The sequence below is a fragment of the Dermacentor albipictus genome, chromosome 5 (genome assembly GCF_038994185.2).
Source record: "Dermacentor albipictus isolate Rhodes 1998 colony chromosome 5, USDA_Dalb.pri_finalv2, whole genome shotgun sequence".
NCBI lineage: Eukaryota > Metazoa > Arthropoda > Arachnida > Ixodida > Ixodidae > Dermacentor > Dermacentor albipictus.
The window spans coordinates 59,851,286-59,876,516 of record NC_091825.1 but is presented as its reverse complement, the minus strand read 5'-3'; the positions used below and the strand labels follow the sequence as shown (position 1 = coordinate 59,876,516).

General features: G+C 47.3%; 1 protein-coding gene and 1 long non-coding RNA gene across 3 annotated transcripts in view; one reads left to right on the top strand and one right to left on the bottom strand.

The window, feature by feature from the left end:
* Positions 1-14,655, bottom strand: part of tll (nuclear receptor subfamily 2 group E member tailless) — a 56,203-nt gene extending 41,548 nt beyond the window's left edge. For both annotated transcript variants that reach the window (XM_070538411.1, XM_070538412.1), the window contains exon 1: positions 14,156-14,655. In XM_070538411.1, coding sequence (XP_070394512.1) covers positions 14,156-14,192 — 37 coding nt within the window. In that variant the 5' untranslated portion in view covers positions 14,193-14,655. The remainder of the gene's footprint in view (positions 1-14,155) is intronic.
* Positions 14,656-14,835: 180 nt separating this feature from the next.
* Positions 14,836-24,704, top strand: LOC139059884 (uncharacterized). Its single transcript, XR_011514478.1, has 3 exons — positions 14,836-14,928; positions 23,192-23,335; positions 24,173-24,704. It is a non-coding gene; the product is annotated as an uncharacterized lncRNA (long non-coding RNA).
* Positions 24,705-25,231: the final 527 nt, after the last annotated feature.

The window sequence follows — 25,231 nt, the reverse complement described above, 5'->3', positions numbered from 1 at the left end:
TTGGAGGTTAGCGATACAACGCTGGAGGTTGCGTGACTTTTTTGTTATCTGCGAGAAAAGCCGCGCATCGCGAAGAGACTGAAAAGCAGGCAGTCCTTATGCAGCAGTGGCCTGTGACCTTGGCCACACAGGTTCATTCGATTCCTTAATGCTTCAGTCTTTGCAGTCAACTACTGCGCATGTCTTCCATCTATACTGTTCCGCATTTTGCAGTATATGTATATGAATAGAGCACATATAGCGCGAACACCCAGTTGCCTTTCCGACAGCCGATCACACATTTCCAGTGCAGAAGCGGTAATTGTTTCGTATTCGCGCGTTTACGCTGAGGCAACGCGCGGAACGCCGCCGAGAGCGTTATCTCGGTCCTTTAGAGCAAACTGCTTCGCGAAAAGCGTCTACATATATAATCATTAGGAGCGATTCCGACTTTTTCCGAAAGAATTAACCACTGATTAATCATTATTTTGTTCATTGCGATAGCAATTCGCACGTACACGCCGTCGGCAGGCCCCCGCCGTCGTGCTGTATAGCTGCCGACTGCGCATGCGCAGTTCGCTCGCGGAGAGTTCCAAAGCCTCCAAAGACGCGGAGATTGTCTGAGGTTCCGACTCCACTTAATTGGCGTTACGCTCTCCACTGCTGGCACAAACGCTTAGCGCGCACTGTAAGCACACATATATATCCTTCTTGCTGAGATGCCGTGTGCCTTGCATGGCCGGCATTGGAATTGACGGACAGTAAACGCAAAGCCACGACCGCACTGGAAATTCAGAGCAGCGCTCGCATTCCGTTTACGCTGTGGTCAAGATTAAGGTCATCTCTAGTATTCCACTGCCTAATACTGACGTTCTTTTTTTCAGTCGGTCTCATGTGCAGTGTCATCGAGGTTCGACACCTGCAAAGCCATCTCCGGGCGCTCCTCATAAGGCCATGCGTTGTGAGACACCAACACTGTACACTCTAAGCCGAAAACGGGGAAAAGGGGACTAACGGCAGCCGTTGGACCTTTGGATCAACGGTTAATCCACCGTGCGTGCCGTGTGCAGAGGCGAAGTGTCGTGCGCAAATTTGTGGGACTAAATGTTCGTCCTTGCAAGGTAACGGTCGACGGTGGGGATCAACGGCACAATTTAGTCCTCTGACTTTAGTCCCTTTAGAGAGGGGGGCTCCGTGTCCTCCCTCTCCTCCCTGCCTGGACGGGGTGGCAGCGGGTCATAAAACACTGTCGCTCTGCTGTCATCCCGCCCACACTAAGGTCAACAGGCTTTCGCCATTGGCTAACATTTTGGCGGGAATCGGGCCCTGCTTGCGTGCACTCCGGGTAAGCGCGCGCAAGTCGGGTCCCGGGGAGACCACATCGGGGCGTCTGAAGGTGCGTACGTGTTCCTCTCTGCTGGCGGCGGCCCCCTTTGTCCGACGCCGGCCCCCTTTGTCCCGGCGGGCGCGCGCGCACTCTTCCGTCGTCTCGATGTCCTGAGGCAGCGTCTGCCGATTATGCCCCCGTCTGTTCGTCTGTCATTTCTTTCTCGGCTTTTGTTCTCGATTGCCGCAAGGCGTTCATGCGCCGTCTGGGCCGGCAACCGGATACAAGAGGCCGAGACGAGGCATAGGGTCGGTTTCTGAGGGAGCTCGCGCGTCCCTTTTCGCCTATAGGCGACGGCCCGTGTTCTGCTCGGGCTACGTGACCCTTTGAAGAAAAAGCCAACCTATTCGAACGCACTAGGCCGGAGTCGCAAACAAGAAAAAAAAAAAACTGCAACATGTGCTGCGAACGAAGAGTACCGAGCGCCGTTGAGTCCCCTGCCCGGACCCATATGGGTGACAACACCCGATAGAAAACAAAATAAATAAATAAAATGACACGTGCAAACGATTTGTCTGCTTCGCATGGAGGGTTTGTCGAGAACAACGAGAGGGAGAGTGCGGCACCGTCGTAGACATCGCAAATTGGCAGTGCGTGTCGTCTGCTAGGAAAGTGTCGTCGGTTAGGAAAACAAGTTGTGGGGCTCGCGCGACGGCCGCGCGCCGCATTTGGTACGAAATTGCTGTTCTGTCAACAGGCTTTGACGCTGGAATGTCGCACTCACGTACGGTCTCCTCCCAAGAGAATGCACCGCAACGCAACACGGCAGCCCGTTTTAAAGAAGACGAAAAGAGCCTGCCGACGACACTCCTGAACGGCTACAAGCATATTGTGGAATGCAAGAAAACTGATGTCGCGTCGTTGACCAAGAAGAATCAGACATGGAAAGAAATAGCAAAACATTAGAATGCCAACCACGGGATTACGCGGCGCGATCACCTGCAACTGAAAAAATGCTGGACCAACCTGAAGCAAAAGCGGAAAGAGGAAGCTGCGGAAGAAAAGCGAAAGCGCCACAAAACTGGTAAGCGCACATGTTCTGCATGACTGACTTATTTGGGCTACTTTTTATTATGTGTAGTCACAGGAGATGAGAAAATACGCTCGCAATCAATCTTTCCGCGACTGCGGGAAGCGCACCAGCATCGGGCGCGGGTGCTTCGCGATGAGCAGAGTCACCTTTCCAACTGCGCGGCACACTGTTGACTGAGGAATGCGGACCGGACCTCCGGTGACTGTTTGAAACGTGCCAGCGCCGTAAAACACACGTAGGCACACAGTCGGTCCTCTGTTGTCCCCGCTTACCCGGATAGGTAACATAGCGAGAAGTCGCAGGACGTTCTTCGTGAATCTGTAGCGACCGAGGAATTGTTCGTCGTCGTACAGCTCCATCGAATTCCCTCGGTCACGTAGGGTGGGTCGCGGAATTTTCGGCAAGGGCTGCGCCTCTGAAAATGCTGTATCCATGGCGTAGCAAGCAAACTCGAAAGCAGCTAACCTCCGCGCGACGTCCGTTCGGGAGGCTGCCATGTTGGAATAACACACGAAGTCAGTTTCAAGCTAGCCCGGGAGCAGACTTCAAACTTGAGCGGACTTCGACGCAGCCAAGTCGTTCCCAAGTCGTCCGCAAGATCAAGCACGATTTACGACGCGCGGCGAAGCTGTCTTGAGACTGCCTGAAGTCAAGTTCGAGCCAAGTTAGATCTCTGCATTCGGGGGTTAAGATTATATTTGACTGTGACTGCTCCTGACTTAATTTTATTTTCATGATTTTACTCTGGCTATGACACCTTTCATCTGCTGTATACTTTGGAGTTGTTTTATTTTGTTTGAACTGCTGCATATTTTCAGTCAATTTTTTTTATCTTCTGTATTTATATGTCATTACTGTATACCAAGGACTTGGCATTTGTATGCTAGTATTCCTTTTTTTGTTTTGTTAATTGTGGCTCAAGATGATGGTGGCAATATGTAATCAAAAATAAACATGGGTTACTTGAGTTCGATCATTGTTTTTGCTTGAAAAGCTATGGCAACCTGGAATCATTGGAAAAGTGATTTCGGACTAACTGGGAAGGACTAAAAGTTGCTCCTGCAGTTACTCCCTGTGGACTAACCTGAACAGACTAATCGTTGGTCCTCTAGCGACTAACTGGGAAGGACTAAAAGTTGCTCCTACAGTTACTCCCTGTGGACTAACCTTAACAGACTAACTGTTGGTGCCCTAGGGTCTAACTGGGAGGGACTAAAAGTTGCTCCTGCAGTTACTCCTGTAGACTAACTTTAACAGACTAACCATTGATCCTCTAGGGACTAACTGGGAGGGACTAAAAGTTGCCCTCACTTTTAGTCTGCAGTAGTTGCTCCCCCGGTTAGGCCGCTGCATTTGCTCCCGCAGTTAGTCCAAAATTGGTTCAAAATCTGTGGCAGGTCATTTAGTCCCCCAAGAGACTAACAGCCATACCCGTTTTAGTACTTTTTGGCTTAGAGTGTAGCTGACAAGACGCTGTTCCTTATTTCTAGCAGCGTGCAGTTGCCTTGCGTATTGCATCACGCCAGCACGTCTAATTCGCATGTGTTCTTGGAACACCGTCCGAACGGAACGTTGAACCCCGCTATCGCTCCCAATGCTTCGATCTACCGCCGAAACTGCCTTTTATCGCTATCCTTTCCCGTCCGCTGCATTTGGAACGCATATATGCATGCAGGCACATCGCTTTCTCCTTCAAATTCCGTGTCGCTGACAAAGCAGGCAGAGACACTAACGAACAGAAGAAACAGCGCGTAAACATGTAGCCCGCTCTGTTCTCTGCAGCTTTGTTCAAGCCACATCTTGATTCGTACCGACGCAGCCATAGAACACGTAATCACGCCTGGTACAATATACAAACCGCCTTCTGTATTCCTGCCCCCATTGTCACCTCTCCTGCCCTTTGCCAAACGTTCTAACGACACGGCTTCTCGCATTGGCAGCTAGTCCGCCTCCACGATGGATGCCAACAAAGGGAGCAGGGGAATGGAGAGCCATTAGGTTAAAAAAAGAAAAGCTGTCTCGTTCTCGTTAACTCGGCCGGCGCACGCCCCGGGTTGCGATAGGCCGACAGCTTGACGACCATTTCTTTCCCTTCTTTCTCACATGGGAGTCGAGGAAGAAAGGGAGCCTCGATTCGCGTAGGCAGCGTGACAACATTTGGCACTCATGGCCACCCCCCATCTCGCACGGCGCCTTCGCTCGGGCATTGAAGCCAGAGACAACTGAAGCCACGCGCGCGCGCAGGCGTCAAGTCCGCGGCGCGGTTAGTTAGGGGTAATCAAAGCGCGCGCATTCGCGAGGAGGAATGGGGAAAGGGAGGGTTGCACGTCCTCGGCGCTGGCTCCGATGACTCGTCGCGCAGGGGGCTGTCGCCGTGCGTTGTCACGACGGCGCGGAGACAAAGGAAATTGAGCGACGGCGAACGAAACTGTGGCAACGAGGAGAAGGTGCGGCGTGCCGTATTGACGGCTACGGCGACGCCCGTCTATAGTGTTTTCTTTTTCGCGCGGGTTTATGTGCGCGCGTCATTGTGGAGTTAAGAAGGCTGCATGCTGCTCACGGCGACAAGGATATGTGGGGCAGCGGTCGCGATGGCTTTACGAGACGCTGGCTGCCTCGTAAAGTATATGTGCTGCGCGAGCGCGCAAGTGAGTCGATTTAATGAACGCTGCCACATGGCGCATGCATGCAGATGTAGCAGCGCTCGCTCTTCCGACACTTCGAAACGTTGCCGCGAGGATGCGAAAGACGTGCAACCCGGGGCCTGTTCGCGGGTGTCATGTCGTCGGCAGACGACTTTTCGTGGAATCGGCTTGCGCGTCTGTTTGTGTCATGCCGCTATACTAAAGCAAACATTAGGTTGAAGAAAAAGACAAGAGGAAACGAGCTTCCACGAATTTGATTGCTTTTTACAGGGACCGGGCGATTTCCATCCCTGAACACGACGTAAAGTCGGAAGCAGAGTGCCGACGCCATATATTGAGGCCGTATTAATAATACTGTAAATAGTATAAACGCAAGAGATATTGATGGAATGAAACTTCGGCTGCTCCAATGGAGACTTCATACTACGCGAGAAGCCTGCGTCCATAAGTACCGAATATTATACGAAATTCGTTTGCGTGCGTGCTCGCGCGCGCGCTGGTTGTATACATGTAGATGCATAGTTAAAACTGCGATGTCTTCCGTGTAATATTTACGTCATATTTTGCGGCCAAAGGTATGAGCGCTACGCAGCCGCGCTCATATATATATATATATATATATATATATATATATATATATATATATATATATATACATGAATGCGACAGTGGCGCATCACAACCACGTATAAACGGCAACAATGCCTTTAGAGGCGAATCGCGTAAATGTGTAAACCGTGAGAAAATATACACCAAGTTGGGTAAGTCGTCTCCGGCGGGGCAAGATAACGCTCGCATATGTCGTTGAGCAAACAAACAAACAAACGAACAAAAAGAGATGTACTTCCAGCTTGTGCAGATAGACATACGCTATGTCGCATTCATGTAAAACTACAGTTTCTGTCTTCATACTGGTAGCATAGCGCACGCTCCCAGCTGGCGTGCACCAGCTTACTTGATATGAAAAAAAAAAAAACTTTTTTCTTTTAGCTGCTGGTTTCTCCTCTTCCATCAAATATGGGACGCCATAGACGTTAATACTTGGAGATTGGATTTTATATACATGATACATACATTGACAGCTATTTAGAGTGAGTCTGACGTAACAACTCGACATGGGCGATAGTGCGCGTAACACCGCTCGTATACGTTGAGACACATCGTTTGCACTGAAACCGGCACACTTAACTCAGCAGAGCCGACAGTGCTAGGGCTCCTTTCCTCGGTTTATAGGGAGTCCGGTTTTAACCCTTCGGTTTCTTATCCCAAATACCTTCACGGCAAATCACGGCACCCAAGTAACCTGATTGGGTCAACTGGGCTGCCACTCAGTGGTCACCATTTCTCTCACTCTCTCCCTGCGCTTCTCGGAACCTTCACAGACATAGAAGGAGATAAAAAAAAATTAACGCACAAGCAGTCCTACTCTACCGCATGTTAAAATCTCCCGTGGTTTTGCTGAACACTCTCGGAGAAAGAAACACCCGAGTGGCCCCGTTCTCGCGCCTTAATAGAAAATCAAGCACTGCATTTAGCAAAGGACATCCCCGTTGAAGCACGCCCATCAATACACAGCGCCGTATCCTGCAGCGTGGTCCGTAGTCTTCGGCGGGCCGCGAAAACTGTCGTTCCCACGACGGACTGCAGTGCATCTAGTGCCAGCCTGTCGCTGAAGAGTCTGCGCGTAAGATTACACGATGCCTCCATGCAGCTCTGAAATCGCTTCCTCGCCCCCGAGACATGCCCATTGACGCCCTAATGATGTTTTGCTCGTCTTATAGGCAGGGCGCGAGAGGGAAGCCATTCGCGATTCTGGTCCATGCTTCTGGTCCCCGGTGTAAGGTTGTTCTTACACCGCGTGCTCTGGCCTAGACAGCTCTCCACGCCACCCCCTTCCCCGCGTCTTGAGACCACGCGCGTGGCATTTTACGATGCACCGGGCTGGCGACGCAGGTTCTCTGCGGCCGAAGAGCCCCTCCTGGCCCACAGTTAACAAGACCCCCTTGGTTTTCTTTTCTTTCTGCGAGGCTGGAAAAGAGCGACCTTCCACATTTCTGGGTCGAAATTACTTTTCAGTTAGTCAACATCCATTACAGTAAACGTGGCTAATTTCATACGTGTTTATATGACGTATACAAGTATATTTCTTTTATGTATGCGACTCATTACTGGAGCCACCGATGCCATTTCCTGCTGTATGAAGCTTATAGCTATAGCGTATAACTTAGAAAGGTTCCCTGAAGATGAACATCAATTTGGATTGGTGTGCACCCCTGAAGACCTCTATTCCTGTTGCTATTAAGGCAATATGTATTATAGAAGAGAAAACAAAGGTTAAGTTCCATTCATTGAATTTGGCTCCCTATAGAATTTGGCTCCCTATAGGAACCCTATAGGGCCGTACGTCATAACATGTGGCGTTACGGATTTCAATGTATTTTTTTTTTCGTACTTGGAGTATTTTAGAACACTGCAGCGTAGTCGATCTATTCCTGTCGACAATAATTAAATTCGCTGCGGACCAGGGAAGACGCCGTCAAAATTCGTGACGCCAGCGCGAGCTGTTGCGAAACCTTTACAAGGAGGTGTCGCCACCCATGTAGCTGTAATTTTTGAGTCCCCTTTAGCTTTCAGAGCGTCTTCTCGCGGCTAGATTGTTCTTTTTCTTAATTAATTTCGTTTCGTAGAAAGGTGCTTTACAAAACATAGCCCAAATTTCTTTCCTCTGGTGTCCCCTAACATCTCTTTCTTTAAGTGCCTCTAAACTAAACTAGTGAGTGCACACAAGACAGGAAAACGACGAGCAAGGAGGCGACAAACGCCTCTAAGCCCAAAGAGCCCAATTAGGTAGCGCGTTAACGTTCCACGAGCGTACGTGCGTAGCATCCGTGCCCTGCTCCCCGCATATGAGCGACGAGGCATAAATTAATCTCGGAGAGGCAATCTGGGACGCTGACGCGGAGTGCGCGCGTGTATGTCTTTATAACGCGCCGTAATGAGATATCCGACTGGGGCGCGCGTCGAGTCATGTGTGTTTATATACAGGACAGCGACGCTGCATGCAGCTGTCTTCTGCCTGTGTGTACACTCGCGCACACGTATACATAGATATATACATATATGTAGATCACGCCAGAGCGAGAATCGTAAAAAGGCATGGCGACGGGTAAATTGCGCGACCTGCACGAATGTAAACGCGAATATATACTGGGGGTGATGCGCTCCCGCTGACGGCGAAATGTTACACGGGCCGTATTACGCCGTGTATATATATATATATATATATATATATATATATATATATATATATATATATATATATATATATATATACACTCTGCATACATACATGCATACATACATACATACATACATACATACATACATACATACATATATATATATATATATATACACACTCTGCAAAGTGCGCTGAAGGAAAACACAGATTATCGCAAGTATATATAGGAGCGCGGCGCAAGTCATTCATGCGGAAGCCCGCAACTTGCATGGAGGGTGGTTCGTGAAAGAGAAAATTAAGCAAGGAGAAAATTATTGAAATTTTCAACAGCGAAGCTTTCTACCTGAGAAAGCCGATCAAATGGGTTTCCTTTGTAGCTTCGTGCTAAAAGTCTGGCGGACGTTAATTTTCCTTTTCGAAAAAAAATAAAAAACGCAGAAACACTGTGCGCGCAGGATAAAAGAGTAAAAGGCGGCACACATTTGGTGCTAAACTTGGAAACGCTCGGACACACCTGGCGGCCATGAGCATGCTTTGGTTTACTCGGATTTCCCTGTTGTCAGGGCGCTTGTTCACTGTGGGTTATTGGGCAAGGTTTTTGACGGAATTATAGAAGAGGACATTTAGTTGTGGCAAGAAAACAACGTTGAGAGGGTGTCATTTCACTAAATCACAACATTAGCGTATATGTGGATATATATCAATCACGGTTTTTGATTTCTGCATTCCGAGTCATCCTGAATACTTTTTTTCGGGCTTATAATTGCATGTCGTGTAAGGCAACTCATGCTCCTCTAAAACAGGAAGATTGAATATCGTTTGCATCGAATGGCATTTCTTTTTGATGTCATCATTCAGTTGCTACGCTGGAACGATTAATTCTAGTGTGTGAAAATATGGTTTGAAATCGAAATAGTTAGCGCCAAACATTCGAAAGTCTTTCAGAATCTAACCCGTATACTTACCACCGAAGAAGACCAGAAATCAAATAGAGGAACCCCAATAATAAAAAAAAAATTGTACGCGTCCATACCGTTATCTTTAAAGCTGTCACTGATTTCTTTTTTTTTTTCTAAATGGAAACCGGCTGCACTTTTACGCCTGATAAGAGAAAGACAACTTCTGCGCGCAATCTTTCTGCTGTGTCAGCCGTGTTTTCTGTTGAAGACTGAATTAAGATTAGAATCTCGGTCAGTATTGTTTAGAGTCCGTTGGAAAGAGTATCGCTCCGTTACTCATTTACATGATATTAAAAATCCATTTGAAGTATTAAGCTCATAACGAATTCTAATAAAACGGGGCATATACTTCAGAATGGTTTGCACAACCACTTTCTCTCTTGTCTTTTATTCCTGTTCCCATGGCCACCATCTTATGCGAATGGCGTTAATTTTTCTCGAGTGGTACCACGTTAACCCAATTTCATTTGTTGCAGCGCATTTATTTACCTGTTTGTGACATTAAATTGTCCCGTGTGAACAAAAAAGGCCGTCTCTTTCCGGCGCATATATACAATTCTGATCTGTGACGTGTTTGCTCAGGTCACGTAGATGTGCTCTGCGACTACGACAACAATTTTAACATTTCTTTGGATAGCTGCTAGGCTTTGATGGCAGAAAACATTTATTTCCCTGAGATCTCATTTTCGGGAGCAGTGAACATTCAATCAGCACGTATGCACACGCACATTAGGAATATGCACGCAGGTTTAGGAATATGCATACGCTTATGCTAAACAATACCCATAAGCAGGCATACCATTTCTTGGCTCTTCCGCAAAGCAAACTTTGGTCGACGGCCATTTATTATTCCTTGTCGTCTACTCGACACATTGCAGAGTATTCCCCCGCGAACACCAAAGCAGGAATGAAGAAACAAGTACCAAGAATGCGAAGAATTAAATTTCAATTTCTGCCTCGTACCCTGCCCTGTACCTTGCAGTCGCATGAAGGCGAATATGTTGCTTCTCTGCTTTTAATTAAAAAGAGACTTCACTCCCTCTCTCAATCACTATCATTATATATATATATGTATATATATATATATATATATATATATATATATATATATATATATATATATATATATATATGCATGTGTGTGCTATGTTCTATGGGTGGGCAACTATTACATATCTTTAACTATGAATCGAGTATTACACCCTAATTATTCATATTCCTATTCGCAAAATAACTATTTGAGTACTTGCAAATATTGGAAAACCAGCCAAGTATTTCGCAACAAGGGAATGCTTTAAAGTCTCGTCTCTTAAACAGTGTAACGCAAATCATCATAAGTCAGAGAGTGAGAACAGTTTTCGACGCCGTGATTAAATAAAGTGGGCAATGCAAGTATTCGTTTCGGTTTTGCCGCGGAAGCCTATGTATACGTGACTTATTGTTAACTTTGCTTGTTTTCTTGTCAAGGGTCGTTTCTGGTCACGTTGCAGTTTTTTCTTTTACGCTACAGCCTGCGATGTTTATATTCTTTGCTATACAGACGGTTTTATGTGCTTGCGGCATGCAAGTCATTTAGCAGCTCTTGTTTTTTCTCACAGCAGTTGATTTTCTTTCTTTTTTTTGCAAACATGTATTTAGCGTTTTTGGAAAGCTTGTTTGCAGCCACGCTTTAAAGTTGTTGAGAAGCTATCCGTGCAGTTAATTATTATTTTAAGGACAACTAGGATCTTGTGTTTAAAGCAGATCCTTTGTCCCAGCTGTCCGTTTTAGTTGCACTAGTAAGTGTAGGCATGGTACCTAATTATGCTAAAAAAATATTTCTGCTCTAAATATATGAGCCGGCGTTTGACTATATATTCGACATTCAATGTTCGTACTCTAATGATATTTGAAAATAAAATTTTGATATTAGCCCTATAAATATGTATATATGTTGCCGATATATCCGTCTAACCTGACGGGATCCCCAGTAACCTAAGTAAACACGACATCCAAGCGGCAACGGCTGTTTTCGCAGGACTCATCTCTGATCTCTATATACTCTCACATCCTTTATCTTATTCAGTGAAATATTGAAGCTCCATCAGGCATTATGCATTGTTCACTGCGCCTCACTCCAGCGGACCCATTTCCGTTTGTCCAACGGGGCAAACAGGGCATACATACATAGAAGGACTGTGTGGAACTTCGCACAAAGGAATGAAATGACGTACGCTGTCGTAGGTTTCCGCGGCTGCTAACTCATTAGTATTCAAGCAAGTATAACTTTAACCACTCGACTCTTACGCAAGAAAGCAGTGACCGAAATGGCGCATTAGGCAGGCGCCATCGATGAAATGTTAGCTTGTCTGCCTTGACGCTAAGTTGGCACTGTTATCAGAGCCGTAACGCTAATGCGGTACATCCGTCGACGGAGAACGCGATAGAAGGCGCTGCGCATGCCCACGCCAATAATCTACACACACTATGGCAAGAACTATTTGAATGCCGATAGTGCTGCAAGCAAAAGGGCACAGCAACAATGACGAAGATGATGAAAAAAAGCAAAAAACAAATAAATAGCAATTAAAGACTGCTTTTGGTATGATCAAAATTATGACGGACTTTCTTTTTTTTAAGGGGGCAGTTCCTTTTCTTTTTCTGTTACAAGTTTGTTTGACAATTCGTAAAACCTACCACTTCAATATTATAGGCCACATTGTATAGTCGAGATAATTACAATCCTAATCAGCGCTAACCTCTCGGTATGTATGTATGTATGTATGTATGTATGTATGTATGTATGTATGTATGTATGTATGTATGTATGTATGTATGTATGTATTTGAATAAAAAATCCAATTTAAAAAAATGGCTGTGGCTTAGGTAAGGTTAAGCCCAGGATGCGAAGCATACTAGCCTTTATTTTAGTTGTTGAACCACTGTTTAGCCTGGTGAACTGCTGTTGCTTGGCTATATTTGGTTCGGCTAGACGAAGAAACAACTCATGCATTACTTCTTCGCCTTCAAGAGTGGAACGCGACAGCGTTCCCGTCGACCCGCCAAGGGGTGTAAGACAATGGGCTACAGGGCAGCGACTACGCGCCCCGCATTGGACGCGGTGAGCGTCGAGCAAAGCAGCGTTCGGCGCGGCAACGAAATGTGCGCCTGAGCAAGAGACGCACGCCTTAGAAACAGCGCGTTTCTAAGGCAACACCGCATTCACTAGAGGCGCTTTTGTACCGCTTTGAAGCGTTGTACTCGTGGCTCAGTGGTAGCGTCTCCGTCCCACACTCCGGAGACCCTGGTTCGATTCCCACCCAGCCCGTCTTGCAAGAGTTGAGCCAAAGCCACTTCTCCTCTGTCGTGACGTCACGGTGTCACGTGATTTCATGGTCACCGCCGCGCCTGAGGAGCTGGGTTGAGCCCTCGTAATATGCTTCGCATAAAATTTTGCAGTGGATCAGCAGGCACAGTACATTTTATAGCAGACATGCAGCAATCCAGTTACCGTGAACATGTTAACTCCTCCATGAGTCAAAGTTCTAATTCTGATACCATGAGGTCACTTAAAGTGAACAGTACATAATCGGATTGATGGCGCTTGGCTGTTTGGGCATAGACAGCGAACAAGAAACGTGATTGCACCTTATATTCGGCTTAGCACCCGCATAACCACCTTATAATTAAAAGAAACATTTATTTTTATTACTATTATTATTATCATTATTATTATTATTCGATAGCGCAAAATTTAAGCTAGCCCATGACAGAAGGATATATAACGCAAGCGAAATCCATGGCTCCAATTTTTCAGTGTATGAGTATTGGTGGGCATGGAAACAAGGCGAGGATTATAGTTCTGATACACCGAGAAATAATCGCTGTGGCATAATGCTGCTTAGTACAACTTATACATACACGTAATTTATGTATTGCAAGAACACGTAACATTTTTATACTATGTCATATGCCAGGGCCGCTATTTTGTAGCGATGCCTTATTCTATGCTCTTCTTATCATCCACCACACACGGCCGCCTGATCCCTTTGATAATGTGGGTAGACCGTCGCTCTGACCAGTGGCCAAGCGCGAAAAGCCTGAAAAAGCATAGAATCGGAAAAAGCATCGCTACAAGATACCGGCCCTGTGATCGGCTTGATACAGGCAAATAAATAAATAAATAAAAAAGATGTGAATATTTCAAGATGGCCGCTGCTGTCCCCAAGTGCCCCTACCAAAAAATAATTCCAGGGTATCTCCCATTTTGGTAATCAGTAAAATACGTGATAACGCAATAATTACAACAGACTGCTGAGTTATGCTTTAGCGTGCAACCAAAACACGTTGCTTCTTGCAGAACTAAACCTTAGCGGGGTTGACGAAAACATACAGCAGTCACTGAACCATTTATTGCAACCTCAGAGACAGCGTGTATAGGATGTTACGCCATACGACTGACTTCCACGAGCATCAATTTTTATACGAATAGCACCAGTCAAAGTGTGACCTGTTCCACATAAGTGCGCCGCCTAAAGTCATTGATATCTGAACAATTTCCTAAGTCATATGTTGCATAGTATGACAGATGTAAGATGCGGACATGGTTATGAAACGTTGTCTTGGGCGTGCACCCAACCACGCATGATGGCAAAGTTACAACTAACCAATCAATTAACAATGCGTGCTTACAATGTCGGCGCTCACACAACGAAGTGGCAGATGCCAGTTTTGTAATAGATAAATCGACAAACACAAATTCTAGCAGACGCTTTCGCTTATGGGTAAAGCTTAAGGATTGGGACAGTAAATTCCTGAGCAGTGTCAGCTCTTCCCACCTCCTCGCCGTTTTGACAACAAACGAATCCGGCTATTCACAAAGGCAGAGCGGACGCACATGCACCAATGAGCAGTTAGCGTGATGGTACTCACTGGACGTTCCCGGCGGCTTGGCTCCCCCGGCGGCCATCTCCGGCTGCGATGCGGCGAACAGCAGACTGCGGCGTAAACCCTCCGTGACTGCGTTCCTCGACCGTGCGCGATAGTAGACGACGGAAACCACCGGCGACGACTCCGGGACGATAAAAACACGTCGGGCTTCCGAGCCGAACGTTCGAGCACCGACGAATGATGGGTGACGCAGTAGCTCAGGAGGCAATGAGTTCTCGGTACAAAACTACAAAGCGCGCGCGCGCAATCACAAGTCGAAACGCCGCTCCGTCGCCACTCTCAAGCGGCCAACCGACGACTGCCCCCTGCGGCAGACACTCGTGGACGAGTCGGTGTGCCGGCCAGCGCCCGCCTCTTGCTCCAGGGAGCCTCGGGGGGAGGCGCGCCGCGGCTTTGCGCCGCCTTCCCGCCCAACGTCATTGGCCGCGGGCGGTGGCGTCGATTCATCTCGGACAATGGAGGCGGCGGTTGCCTGCCGCACGGCAGCCGCCGGCTGCGCAGCGCGGATCAGCGAGAGCGGACGGACGGCGCGTTCCCCCTCCTCGCCGGCGGCGTCAAACGCAGTCGAGGCACCAGAAGTGAACACGGCAACGGCGCCACCGCCGCGCAATCGCTGCGGTCCTCCCTCCCCGCCACACGTCGCTCCAGCGGTACGACGCCAACGGAGAGAGAGGGAAAAACTCGCCGCGAAGCTGGTACCCCTGCGCGCCGTTCCGGACACCGTACCGCTGCACCGCCAATGGGTGAGGAGGGAGGTAGGAGAAAAAGGCGTGACGAGAGCTGTTTGTGCACGGCGGCTCCGGTGGCGGCGGCGGCGCAGGCTTTTTGGAGGAAGGCAGGCTTCGTGCACTCGCCCCTGCAAGCGCGCGGCGGGGGCATCTGGCGCGAGTCTTTTGCCTGCCCCGCGGTCGCCGCCGTGTTGCCCGTCGTACCCTCCTCGCCCGCCGCGTCACGCCGCTTCCGATGGGGTGGTCGTCGTGCGGCCACGGATGGCAGCGGACAACTGGTCCGGTGATCTGTGCGTGTCGGTCCCGTTGGGAGAAACGGATCGACCGGAAAGGGGATGAAAGACGCGACGGTTGCGGCGTTGCGGTAGAGTTCCGTTGCTCGCTTTTTTTCGTTTTCTGTTGACGCGTTCGGAAGCGCGCGTTGAAGACGAACAGTCGTTTTCCTGGGAAGCTCGTTCGGTGCGTAGAGTGCATAGGTGTCCCCACTGCAGGTGGCAACGTGGTTAATGCAAGCGGCAGGCGGCTTGTGTACAACGGCTATATTACAAAGACAGCACAGCTTTGGGAAAGAATCGAAAAGAAAAAAATATTCGCCCCACGCTATAAGTTACCAAGTAAATTATAGAAGGGCACTCAATGGCGCGGCTTGGCCGACAACGAGAACGGTATGGCCGCCACCAGCACCTTACATTCAGTTCTTCGGGGATGGAATCCTGAACTTGAATTGCGGGAGTAAATTTTTCAGCGCGCAGCTTTTCTTTAGAGTCCGCGGCTGATGTCGGTTACGTGGACAACCCAATTACTAGCAACCTACTTATATATAAAAAGAACTGTGGAAGAACGGCGTGCTTTGCATGGGTACATTTTAGCGCGGTATTCAATTCAGGCTGGCGATACGCGCGTTCTGTAGACAGCTGTGTGTAAGCAAAATTTTGCAATGAAAATCTTACGTGTGGTAGTTGGGGTGCTGAAGCAACTTAATTCCAGCTACTTTTTATTCACATGTATCTTTTTAATTTTTATTCACAGGCAAAGCACGCAAAAAGCTTTCCTTCAAAATGAGGGTGATATTCGGTTAATGAAAAGTGACCGGGCGCCATTTCTCACCTTCTTTAGCTCGAAAATCTATAGGCTTCATCCAGTCAACAGGCGGCGCCACTGACCAACCTCCCGATGGGAGCAGAATTGCGTATAGGTCCGCCGTTGTGTTCCAGCTCTGCAGTGAAGCAACTTCTCGAGCGTGCAGGAGGCAAATGCAGCGCGGTCTTCCATTTGTTTTCTTCTCTGCTGGTCGTGAGCAACATGCGGCAATTCTTCGCAAGCGGTGAGCAGGATGACACTTTTATGCGAAGCATATTACGAGAGCTCAACCCAGCTCCTCAGGCGCGGTGGTGTCGCCTTCAATGACCCTTGACCCCATGCCATACCACGTGACACCGCGACGTCATGACAGAGGAGAAACGGGGCTCCAACTCGCGCCGTCGCTCGCGGTGGTATATAAGCAGCTGCGCTTGTTTCTCGGTGGCTTTGGCTCAACTCTTGCAAGATGGGCTGGGTGGGAATCGAACCAGGGTCTCCGGAGTGTGAGACGGAGACGCTACCACTGAGCCACGAGTACGATGCTTCAAAGCGGTACAAAAGCGCCTCTAGTGAATGCGGTGTTGCCTTAGAAACGAGCTGTTTCTAAGGCTCAGGCGTGCGTCGCTTGCTCAGGCGCACATTTCGTTGCCGCGCCGAACGCTGCGTTGCTCGACGCTCACCGCGTCCAATGCGGGGCGCGTAGTCGCTGCGCCGTAGCCCATTGTCTTACACCCCTTGGCGGGTCGACGGGAACGCTGTCGCGTTCCACTCTTGAAGGCGAAGCAGAGTAACGCATGAGTTGTTTCTTCGTCTAGCCGAACCAAATATAGCCAAGCAACAGCAGTTCACCAGGCTAAACAGTGGTTCAACAACTAAAATAAAGGCTATAGTATGCTTCGCATCCTGGGCTTAACCTTAGCTAAGCCACAGCCATTTTTTTTAATGCAGGCTACGCTCGAGCGATTGGCGCAGCCGGAGGGTTGCCAACCCCCTGAAATATTTATTTTGTATGTACATATATATGCGCACGTATACAAACGCACACACGAACTTACATATAGGAGTAGGACCACCATCGATCTCTCGAAATAAAATCCTGACTACGCCCGTGGCTCCAACAGCTCAAAAATTTGCATGCAAACGCGCATTAGCTTGCAACAAAAAGTGGTGCAATGTTTTTCAGCATGCATATGAAGTTTTCTCGCGGAGGCCGGAAGGCAAGAAATGTTTTAAGGGGTGTTTAAAGAAAACTTCACACACGTGCGGTGGACAATTATGTGAGCACATTTGGCTGCCGAAACCATAAGAATAATGAGCGTGGCCAAGAGAACTATCATGCCTGCAGTTATGTGAGTGACCGTTAACCATGACCGTCATTCATCACCAACCGTCATTCACAGCTGCTGCACGTGTTCGATATATGCGGTAGAGACACGTAGATTTAAACGCATTTCAAATGTCCACATGCGCACGTTTTATGCAAAGTTTATTTTTATGATTCATACCGCAAACTTAACAGCTGCTTCATAGCAGCAAATCTGCAAGTGGAAAAACATTCAAGATGCACAAGCTTAAAGATCAAGTTTATTTCATACAAGGGAATGGATGAGCAATGGCTGGTGGCAGCAGGGGATGAGGGCTGGTTCATGGAGCCTTGGAGGGAAGAATTCAAAGCCACTGTAAAGGCAACAAGTTATTGAGAGTAACAGTTTTTTTTATTGCAGTAATCCCATAAGATGGCAAACTTGCAAAGTAATTATTCACACATTGCAGACTGTAACATGACAACACATTTTTCTTTATCTCTTTATGCTACTACGGTCAATTTACTATAACGCAGCGCTTATTAAACGTACAAAAATAATTTCACATTCCTCACGTCGACTAAAGACTGATAGCACAAGCAACATATTGCGGGCGGTACATGCTGAAGCTATATCACAGCTGTCTGATCAGCGGGAGCGCATGATGTTTTCGCATACTACGAAACAATGAACACAAGTACATTAATTGACCTTACATGAAAAATCAGAACGCAGACAAAAAATACAATAATGATAATGATAGAGTAAAGCCAGCATGCAGCGGGTAAATTGTATCTGCCAGTATTTACTCGGTTTTGAACACACTGTTATAGAGCCGCTGTCAGAACAATCGTACAAACTACACAGCGAATCGGGCGAGTTCGTAAGTTAACACTGTTGGCGTATATGTGCAGCGCGACACAGAGTGCCGTCCATTCTTTGTCGCGCGTATGTGTCGCGCTGCGCATATACTCCAAAAATTGCAGAAGTGAACAACCTTTCATGCCAAACGTACGCATTTCAGCGTGTGCAGGAGTGTTACTCGAGATAAATGCTTCTTTAGTGTGAACAAACCGAACTCGGCTCTGTTAACAAGGCGAACGCACCTCGCATCTCCTGGTCCCTTTCGGAGCCGGCCGGCCTCGTCCGTCCGCACGGCACCGTGTAAAAAGCTTTGCCACTTTCCGTGCGATTTGTCCAGTTTGGTGCGCTGCACCCCGTAATACTGGTATACAAGTATGCAAATGACGTGTTTCCTACCACTTCACCAACGTTATTAACTTAATATCGTCGAATACCGTACCTGCAACCCGGAGCTGATCATGCAACGCACGCTTGACCGTCCTGTGATTGCAATTTCGATGACACTCAGATCATTAATGTAAATGAGAAATAAAACTGGAGCCAGAACACTTCCTTGTGGAACTCCGGATTTTACGCTAGATTTCATGGAATATTGCTGGTTAACTTCTACAAATTGAGTGCGGTTAGTAAGGTAGTCTTTGATCCAGTTCAGAATAGGGCCCTTTCCCAAGGTAAGTTCGAGTTTATAAATTTATTTCTTATGTGTTACGCGATCGAAAGCTTTTGAAAAATCTAGAAAGATTAGATCGATTTGTTTCTGTTGGTCAATACTTAACGATACATCGTGGACAAGCTCAATTAGTTGTGTGACTGTGGAAACTCCGGTACGAAAACCATGCTGACAATCCGTTAGTATTTCTTCCTGTTCAAGGTGTTTGGTTATGTGCTTTAAGATAATGTGCTCTAGTAGTTTACAAACAGTGCATGTTAGTGAGATTGGTCTGTAGTTAGCGGGTTCTGTTTTACTTCCCGATTTATGAATTGGTTTCACTTTAGCTGTTTTCCAATCCTTAGGGAGGGTACCTGAGGAGATTGATTTGTTAAAAATTATTAATAAGTACTTGGCCATCCACTCAGCGTATCTGCGAAGGAATGCATTTGGAATATTATCAGGTCCTGGTGATTTCTTTGGGTCTAAGTTAAGCAGTAGGTTAAGTATGCCTGCTTCGGCTAATGTGAGTGGCTCTAGTGGCTTATTTCTAGAGAAGCCTGCTTGTGGTAGTGTGCCGTTGTCCTCAGTGAAAACGGAGCAGAAGTAGTCATTAAGCAGGTTAGCAGAGTTCCTGTTATCTTCATTTGAGGCTTCGTTGTCGTTACTATTCTTTTGGTTAATGTAGCTCCAGAACTTTGTGGGAGCAGTTTTCAAAAAGTTTGTGAGTGTATTAGTAAAGTATAACTGTTTGGCTGTCTTAATTTTTGATTTCATAAGTTGGATAGCTGCGCTGAGATTTTCATGCGTAAATTTTAATGGGTTAGTTTTCAGCAATTTTCGCATTCGGTTTACTTTTCGTTTCGCGTGTATAACGTCACGCGTTATCCATGGATTACGTCTAGTAAGTTTCTTTTTTCTAGTTGGTATGTAATTGGTTATACAATGAGATATAATGGCGGAAAATGCGAGCCACAATGTATCGATGCCTGTAGTGCTGTTATGGGAAAGTTGTAAAAACGTGCCGTATTCATTAATCAGGTAATCAAGTATACTAGTGTCGTTAGCTTTGCTATAGTCTGGGTAAGCAATGATTTGCTGAGGGGTAACGCTGTCGTGAAGGGGTACAGTGCAATGGGTAATTTTGTGATCCGAAATACCATCTAGTAAGCTTAATCTTGTTTCGTCATTTATGAAGTGATTGCTGAGGAATATTAGATCTAGTATGGAACAGCTGGATCCCTGTACACGTGTAGGTTCCGTTACAATTTGTGTAAGGTTGAACGATAATATAAAGTCAAGTAACACATCCGCACAGGGTGAATGATGCTGCATTGTTTGCCAATTCACTTCAGGAACGTTAAAATAACCTGCGATTATTATTCTGGACCCTGATGCATATTGCTCGGTATATTCATGCAATCGGCGCACATTGTCGAGGCCGGAAGAAGCACTGCGATAGACGCAGCCTATGACAACAGTATAAGATGGGAAGCGCAGTTTACAAAAGATGGCCTCAACGCCCTCAACATCCGGTAACATTAAAAACGGGATTTCTTTCTTTACTAGAATGGCCACGCCACCGCCTCGTGTTGTCCTGTCTTTCCGGATGATAGCGTAGTTGGCAGGGGCTATCTCAACACCTTTAATATCAGCTGTTAGCCAGGTTTCTGTTAGTGTTAGAAAGTCAGGTTCATATGCAAGAATCAAGGCTTCAAGGGAATCCGTTTTTTTTAAATATGCTATAGCATATTAAAAAAAAAATGCCCGTATACGGGCATTTATGTTCAAGAAGGATAAGACGGATATCAAGTTCGGCGTGAGCGTAGGCTTCGAGGGCCGTGTTGTTGGTTTTTTGGATCAGGATTAACGGAACCTGCTTTCAAAGGAGCTATATTATTATTTTCTTCGTCCCAGTAGAACATTTCGCCATTGATTCGTAGTTTGTCATAAATTAGATTAATTTTATCTCCCGATTCTTTCCTTGGTTTGGCAGAATTCCATAACTTCCTTCTTAAGTCTCTTACGCGAGGCGAAAAATCTTCGGAAATAGAAAAACTTGACCCCTTTAGCTTGAAACAGTTTCTCAAGATTTTAGTTTTGTCTCTAAAGTCGAGAAGCTTAAAAATTATTGGTCTTGTTTTAGTGGTATCCGGCCTGCCTAATCTATGAATACGTTCGATACTTACAGCTTCGAGTTTCAGGACATTTTTGACAATTTTTTCATTTACTGTAAGTTGTAATGTGTCTTCATTTTCCTTTTCCTCTTCTGGCACACCATACACAATTAGATTGGATCGTCTGGAGCGGTTTTCAAGGTCATCTAGTCTTAGTTCCAGCGTTGAAACGACTTTCTCTAGTTTAGTTACCTTCTCCGCGCAAGACGAAATCTTTTTGTCTAGGGTTGTAATTTGCTCTAGTTTCTTCTCTATTGCGGTTAAACGCTGTTCCTTAATTTCTTTTAAATCCTTCATGATTTGTTGTAGTTGCCGCGAAATATCGGGTGTATCAGGACCCGCGTTTGTTTCAATATCTCCAGCTAGTAGCAATAATTTGACGAGATCCACTATGTCAAAGATTAGTTCACACAGCAGCCCAGGGCACGGCAGCACAACTAAACAGAGCTCGTTCGAGTGCATATCTTTAAAGTGCTTTCTTACCTGCACGATGAATACAAAAGGGTTATCCATGTGCCCCTGCGGCCAGCTGCCGTGCCCTATGGCCTGCGGAAACGTGTCGCCCCTTCTTATAGCACGAAGCGATCGATGCGCCACCAACGTCGAGTTGAACCCTGGACTGGCGCTCGGAATGGTCGAAGAAGTATGTTGATAGTGCGGGCTGTTGCCGTGCAGTGCCAGCGGGACTGGCTCGGTGGCGCAGCGGTCCGGAAGCGGATGCGCAGCCTGCGTGTTGTCCATCTGGAGGCTTGGTGTTTCATTTGGGCCATGACCATATGTTCTCTCCACGAAAAAAGTGGGCGGCCTGGACGTTTACGCGAAGTGCCGTTCGCAGCAGGAAAACAATTGTACGAGGTCATCCTGCACGTCAGTAAAGCCTACAGTGACACTAACATTGCAGTCACTAAACTGGCACCCTGAAAACGTTGTGCTTCCAATAGGTTGATCGATTTTTAATCGACGCCTCGCTGTTGGCGACACATGCCTCATTTGACTCCAGCGCGTTGTTCGTAGCGACCTATCGATCACTTTATGCCCATGTCACATTGTTACTTTAGGTCGCCATGCAGCTTGATCCGGACAGAGCACAGCTGCACGGACACATTGGATCGCGATTTTGCTCGATATGCATTCAGTATATCGCGATCCGCGCATCGAGTTCAAGCTTCACGATCAGGCTGTCGTCAGCACTGCCATGCCGAGTGAGCTAAACTCAATTCTAATTGTTGGACCGTGCACATGTAGCAGTGATCATGCTTGATCGAAATTGAGATATTTGATCCAGTCAAGCGTGATTTTGATTGAGAGTGAGTATGTGACACCACGGTATTCTAACGTTCTCTATATGCTTCGTCGTCTGGCACGGCAACAAACCAAAGCTTTTGCGGTTTTGAAGAAGTTGTAAGCAATCTCTCATGGCTCACTGCTGAGCACAGAGCCGGGACGTACTTGCCGACGTAATCGGCGCAAGTACAAGTCGATGCGAGGATTGTGACATAATGAATGCATATTGAGCAAAATCGCAATCCAATGTGACCGTCAGCTTGCCGCACTTTGTAAACGTCCGGAAAAGGCGTCGGGGTGTTGTGAGGATGACATTCGATTGTGCTTTCTTCATTGACAAAATGATTAGAGCATATCCATGGTTGATTCGTTTGGGACCCATTCGGAGCCATCTGCAGCTGAAAAATGAGATTTAATAACCATGAGATCAGAATCTAATGACGCGAATATTCGTTTCTCATCATGTGCAATGATCAAGGTTCATTATGCCTTTTTAAAAGGCTTGATTTCGCTTGCGAATTTGCTTGCTTGCATATACGCTTTGCTTTTGCAAGGCGGTTTTGCAAATGTAAAGTCGCAAGAAAAATCGCACCATGCGAAACTGCGCCTCTGACGCCAGCAGCCGAAACTACCGTGCATTGTTTCTCAATTAGCGCTCGCCAGCATAAAATAGGCTTCCTCGGCATCGCCTGCGGAATGTGCTATATAAGCGATCCGATCGGCTGATCTCACGCTTAAGCCAGACAAGTGCCACTTTGGCTATGAAGAGCTCAAACTTCTCGGACACGTCGTAAGCGCTAGGATCGAGTCCGACCCGATTGCGACAAGCTTGCCGCGGTAACCGCTTTTCCGCCTCCGGCTAACAAGAAGGCCCTGCGGTATTTCCTAGTTTTGTGCGCTAGTATCGCCATTTCATTGACAATTTCTCGCAGATAGCGGAACCCCTGACTCGCCTTGCAAGGGATGACACGCCATTTGCCTGGACGAATGAGCAACAGGCGGCTTTCGCAGAACTACTACAACGTATGCAGTCAGCACCCGTCCTGGCACATTTTGACGACGACGCTGCCACCGAGGTACATACTGACGCCAGTAACATCGCTCTTGGCGCACTACTTGCCCAACGTCAAGACGGCAATGAAAGAGTAATAGCTTATGCTAGCCGCTCGCTGCCCAATGCCGAGACGAACTACTCTACCACAGAAAAAGAGTGTTTCGCGGTTGTGGTGATCACGAAGTTTCGCCCTTATCTCTACGGCCGTACTTTCACAGTGGTGACTGACCACCATGCCCTATGTTGGTTGGCAAACATACGCGATCCCTCAGGATGACTGGCAAGGGGAAGCTTGAGGCTACAGGAATTCGACGTTGCTAACCAAATACTGAAAGCCTTCGTTTTGAATGCTTGTATTTATCGCCAATTGTCACGTCTTGATCTGCGTTAATAATATATTTGCGTTGAGTGCGCCTCTGAAAGAAACAGCAAAGTCCTTCCTTGTTACTTGTTGACGTCATGTTAGACACTTGGTAGGTAAAGACATCTCTATAACAACCAGTATTTCCCACTAGAATACTAAGTTTGCTACCAGAAGGTTAGGTGGACTTGCGTAAAATTTTGTTTGACTCTTCGCTGCAAGCCTTTTTGTTTTTGGAAGCTCCAAGATATAGCATATGCATTTCGTGACCTACATCAGGTTTTGCTCCCATAAAAGCCCAGCGTACTTTATGAGGTACACTATCGTTGCGTTTCAATGAATAAAGCGTCACTTATTTTGAATAAAGCGACAATGTTTTTACAGTCTGAAAAGATCGCCTGGCACAAAAAATCAACAAATTGTAACTGGTAGATTTTTCTTGCACTTTAATGGTTTAACTACCCTCACAGCTGCGATCCATCTCTTTCGCCGTTCTAGATCGTAAGGCCTGCCTGGAAACATGCACCAATTTATCCCGGGCTGCAACCTTCGTGGCTGTGAGTCTTACGCAGCAGTATCGACGGTTCCGCTTGTTCTTTTTCGCACCTCCGTAATTTCGACGCTTGTCCATGAAGCGTATGCCACTGCACTGTCGCAAGACCTATCCGAAAAGAAGTAAAGGGGCTAATTAATAAAGCAAAATGGCCCCAACCGTGGCCGACACGAAGTGCAGTGCGCGTAGAGTAATACTCGTCGAGCCGGCCGAGTCACTGCAGAGCCACCTTCCCAGAACTGCCGCAACGCTGCGGCAGATGGCGCCAGAATAGCCGCAAACTCTACTGGAGCACCTTACTACTTGGGAGGCTTGGGAGACCCTACTGCGCTCCGAGGACCCGGCCAAGCAAGCCATCGCCACAGGCCGGGCTGCCAGCGTCATGAGCCTCCGGGACATGAACGTTTGAGTGCAGTGGGGCCGTGCGGGGGCCCAAGGACCTGCGTGTCCGCAACTCCCCTGTGTGCAATAAAGTTTTCACCACCACTACCACCTACTGTGCGGAGCCTACACTCCCTAGGAACACGTGTGCCCTCATTACCCCGCGTGTCTGCGCCATTAGCCACGATCTTTCTCGCGCGGCGGAAGTTTTTGTCCTAAGACTGCGGGTGGCGGTGGTCCTTACACTAGCCACCACTCGTGCTTCGCGTGAACCACGTGGAGACCAAGTCCAATGTCCGAAGTGCTTCGCTCTGTGTCGGCGACGCAGGACAAAGAGTCCGCAAAAGAGTATATAGAGGCGCGAAGTTAATAACTCATCAACCTGAAGACTATGAAAGAGGGACCATGGACAACACGTTCCGTGGGTCGCTCTTGTTTTATCTGTGCAAAACTTCCCTTCGTGCTTACATTGGATTTCATCCCAAAGTTATGCCGCGTGGCAAACCAAACGAACAGACAGACAGACAGACAGACAGACAGACAGACAGACAGACAGACAGACAGACAGACAGACAGACAGAGAACTTTAATTAGGTCCTGAGGTACTCTACTACCCACGTCGG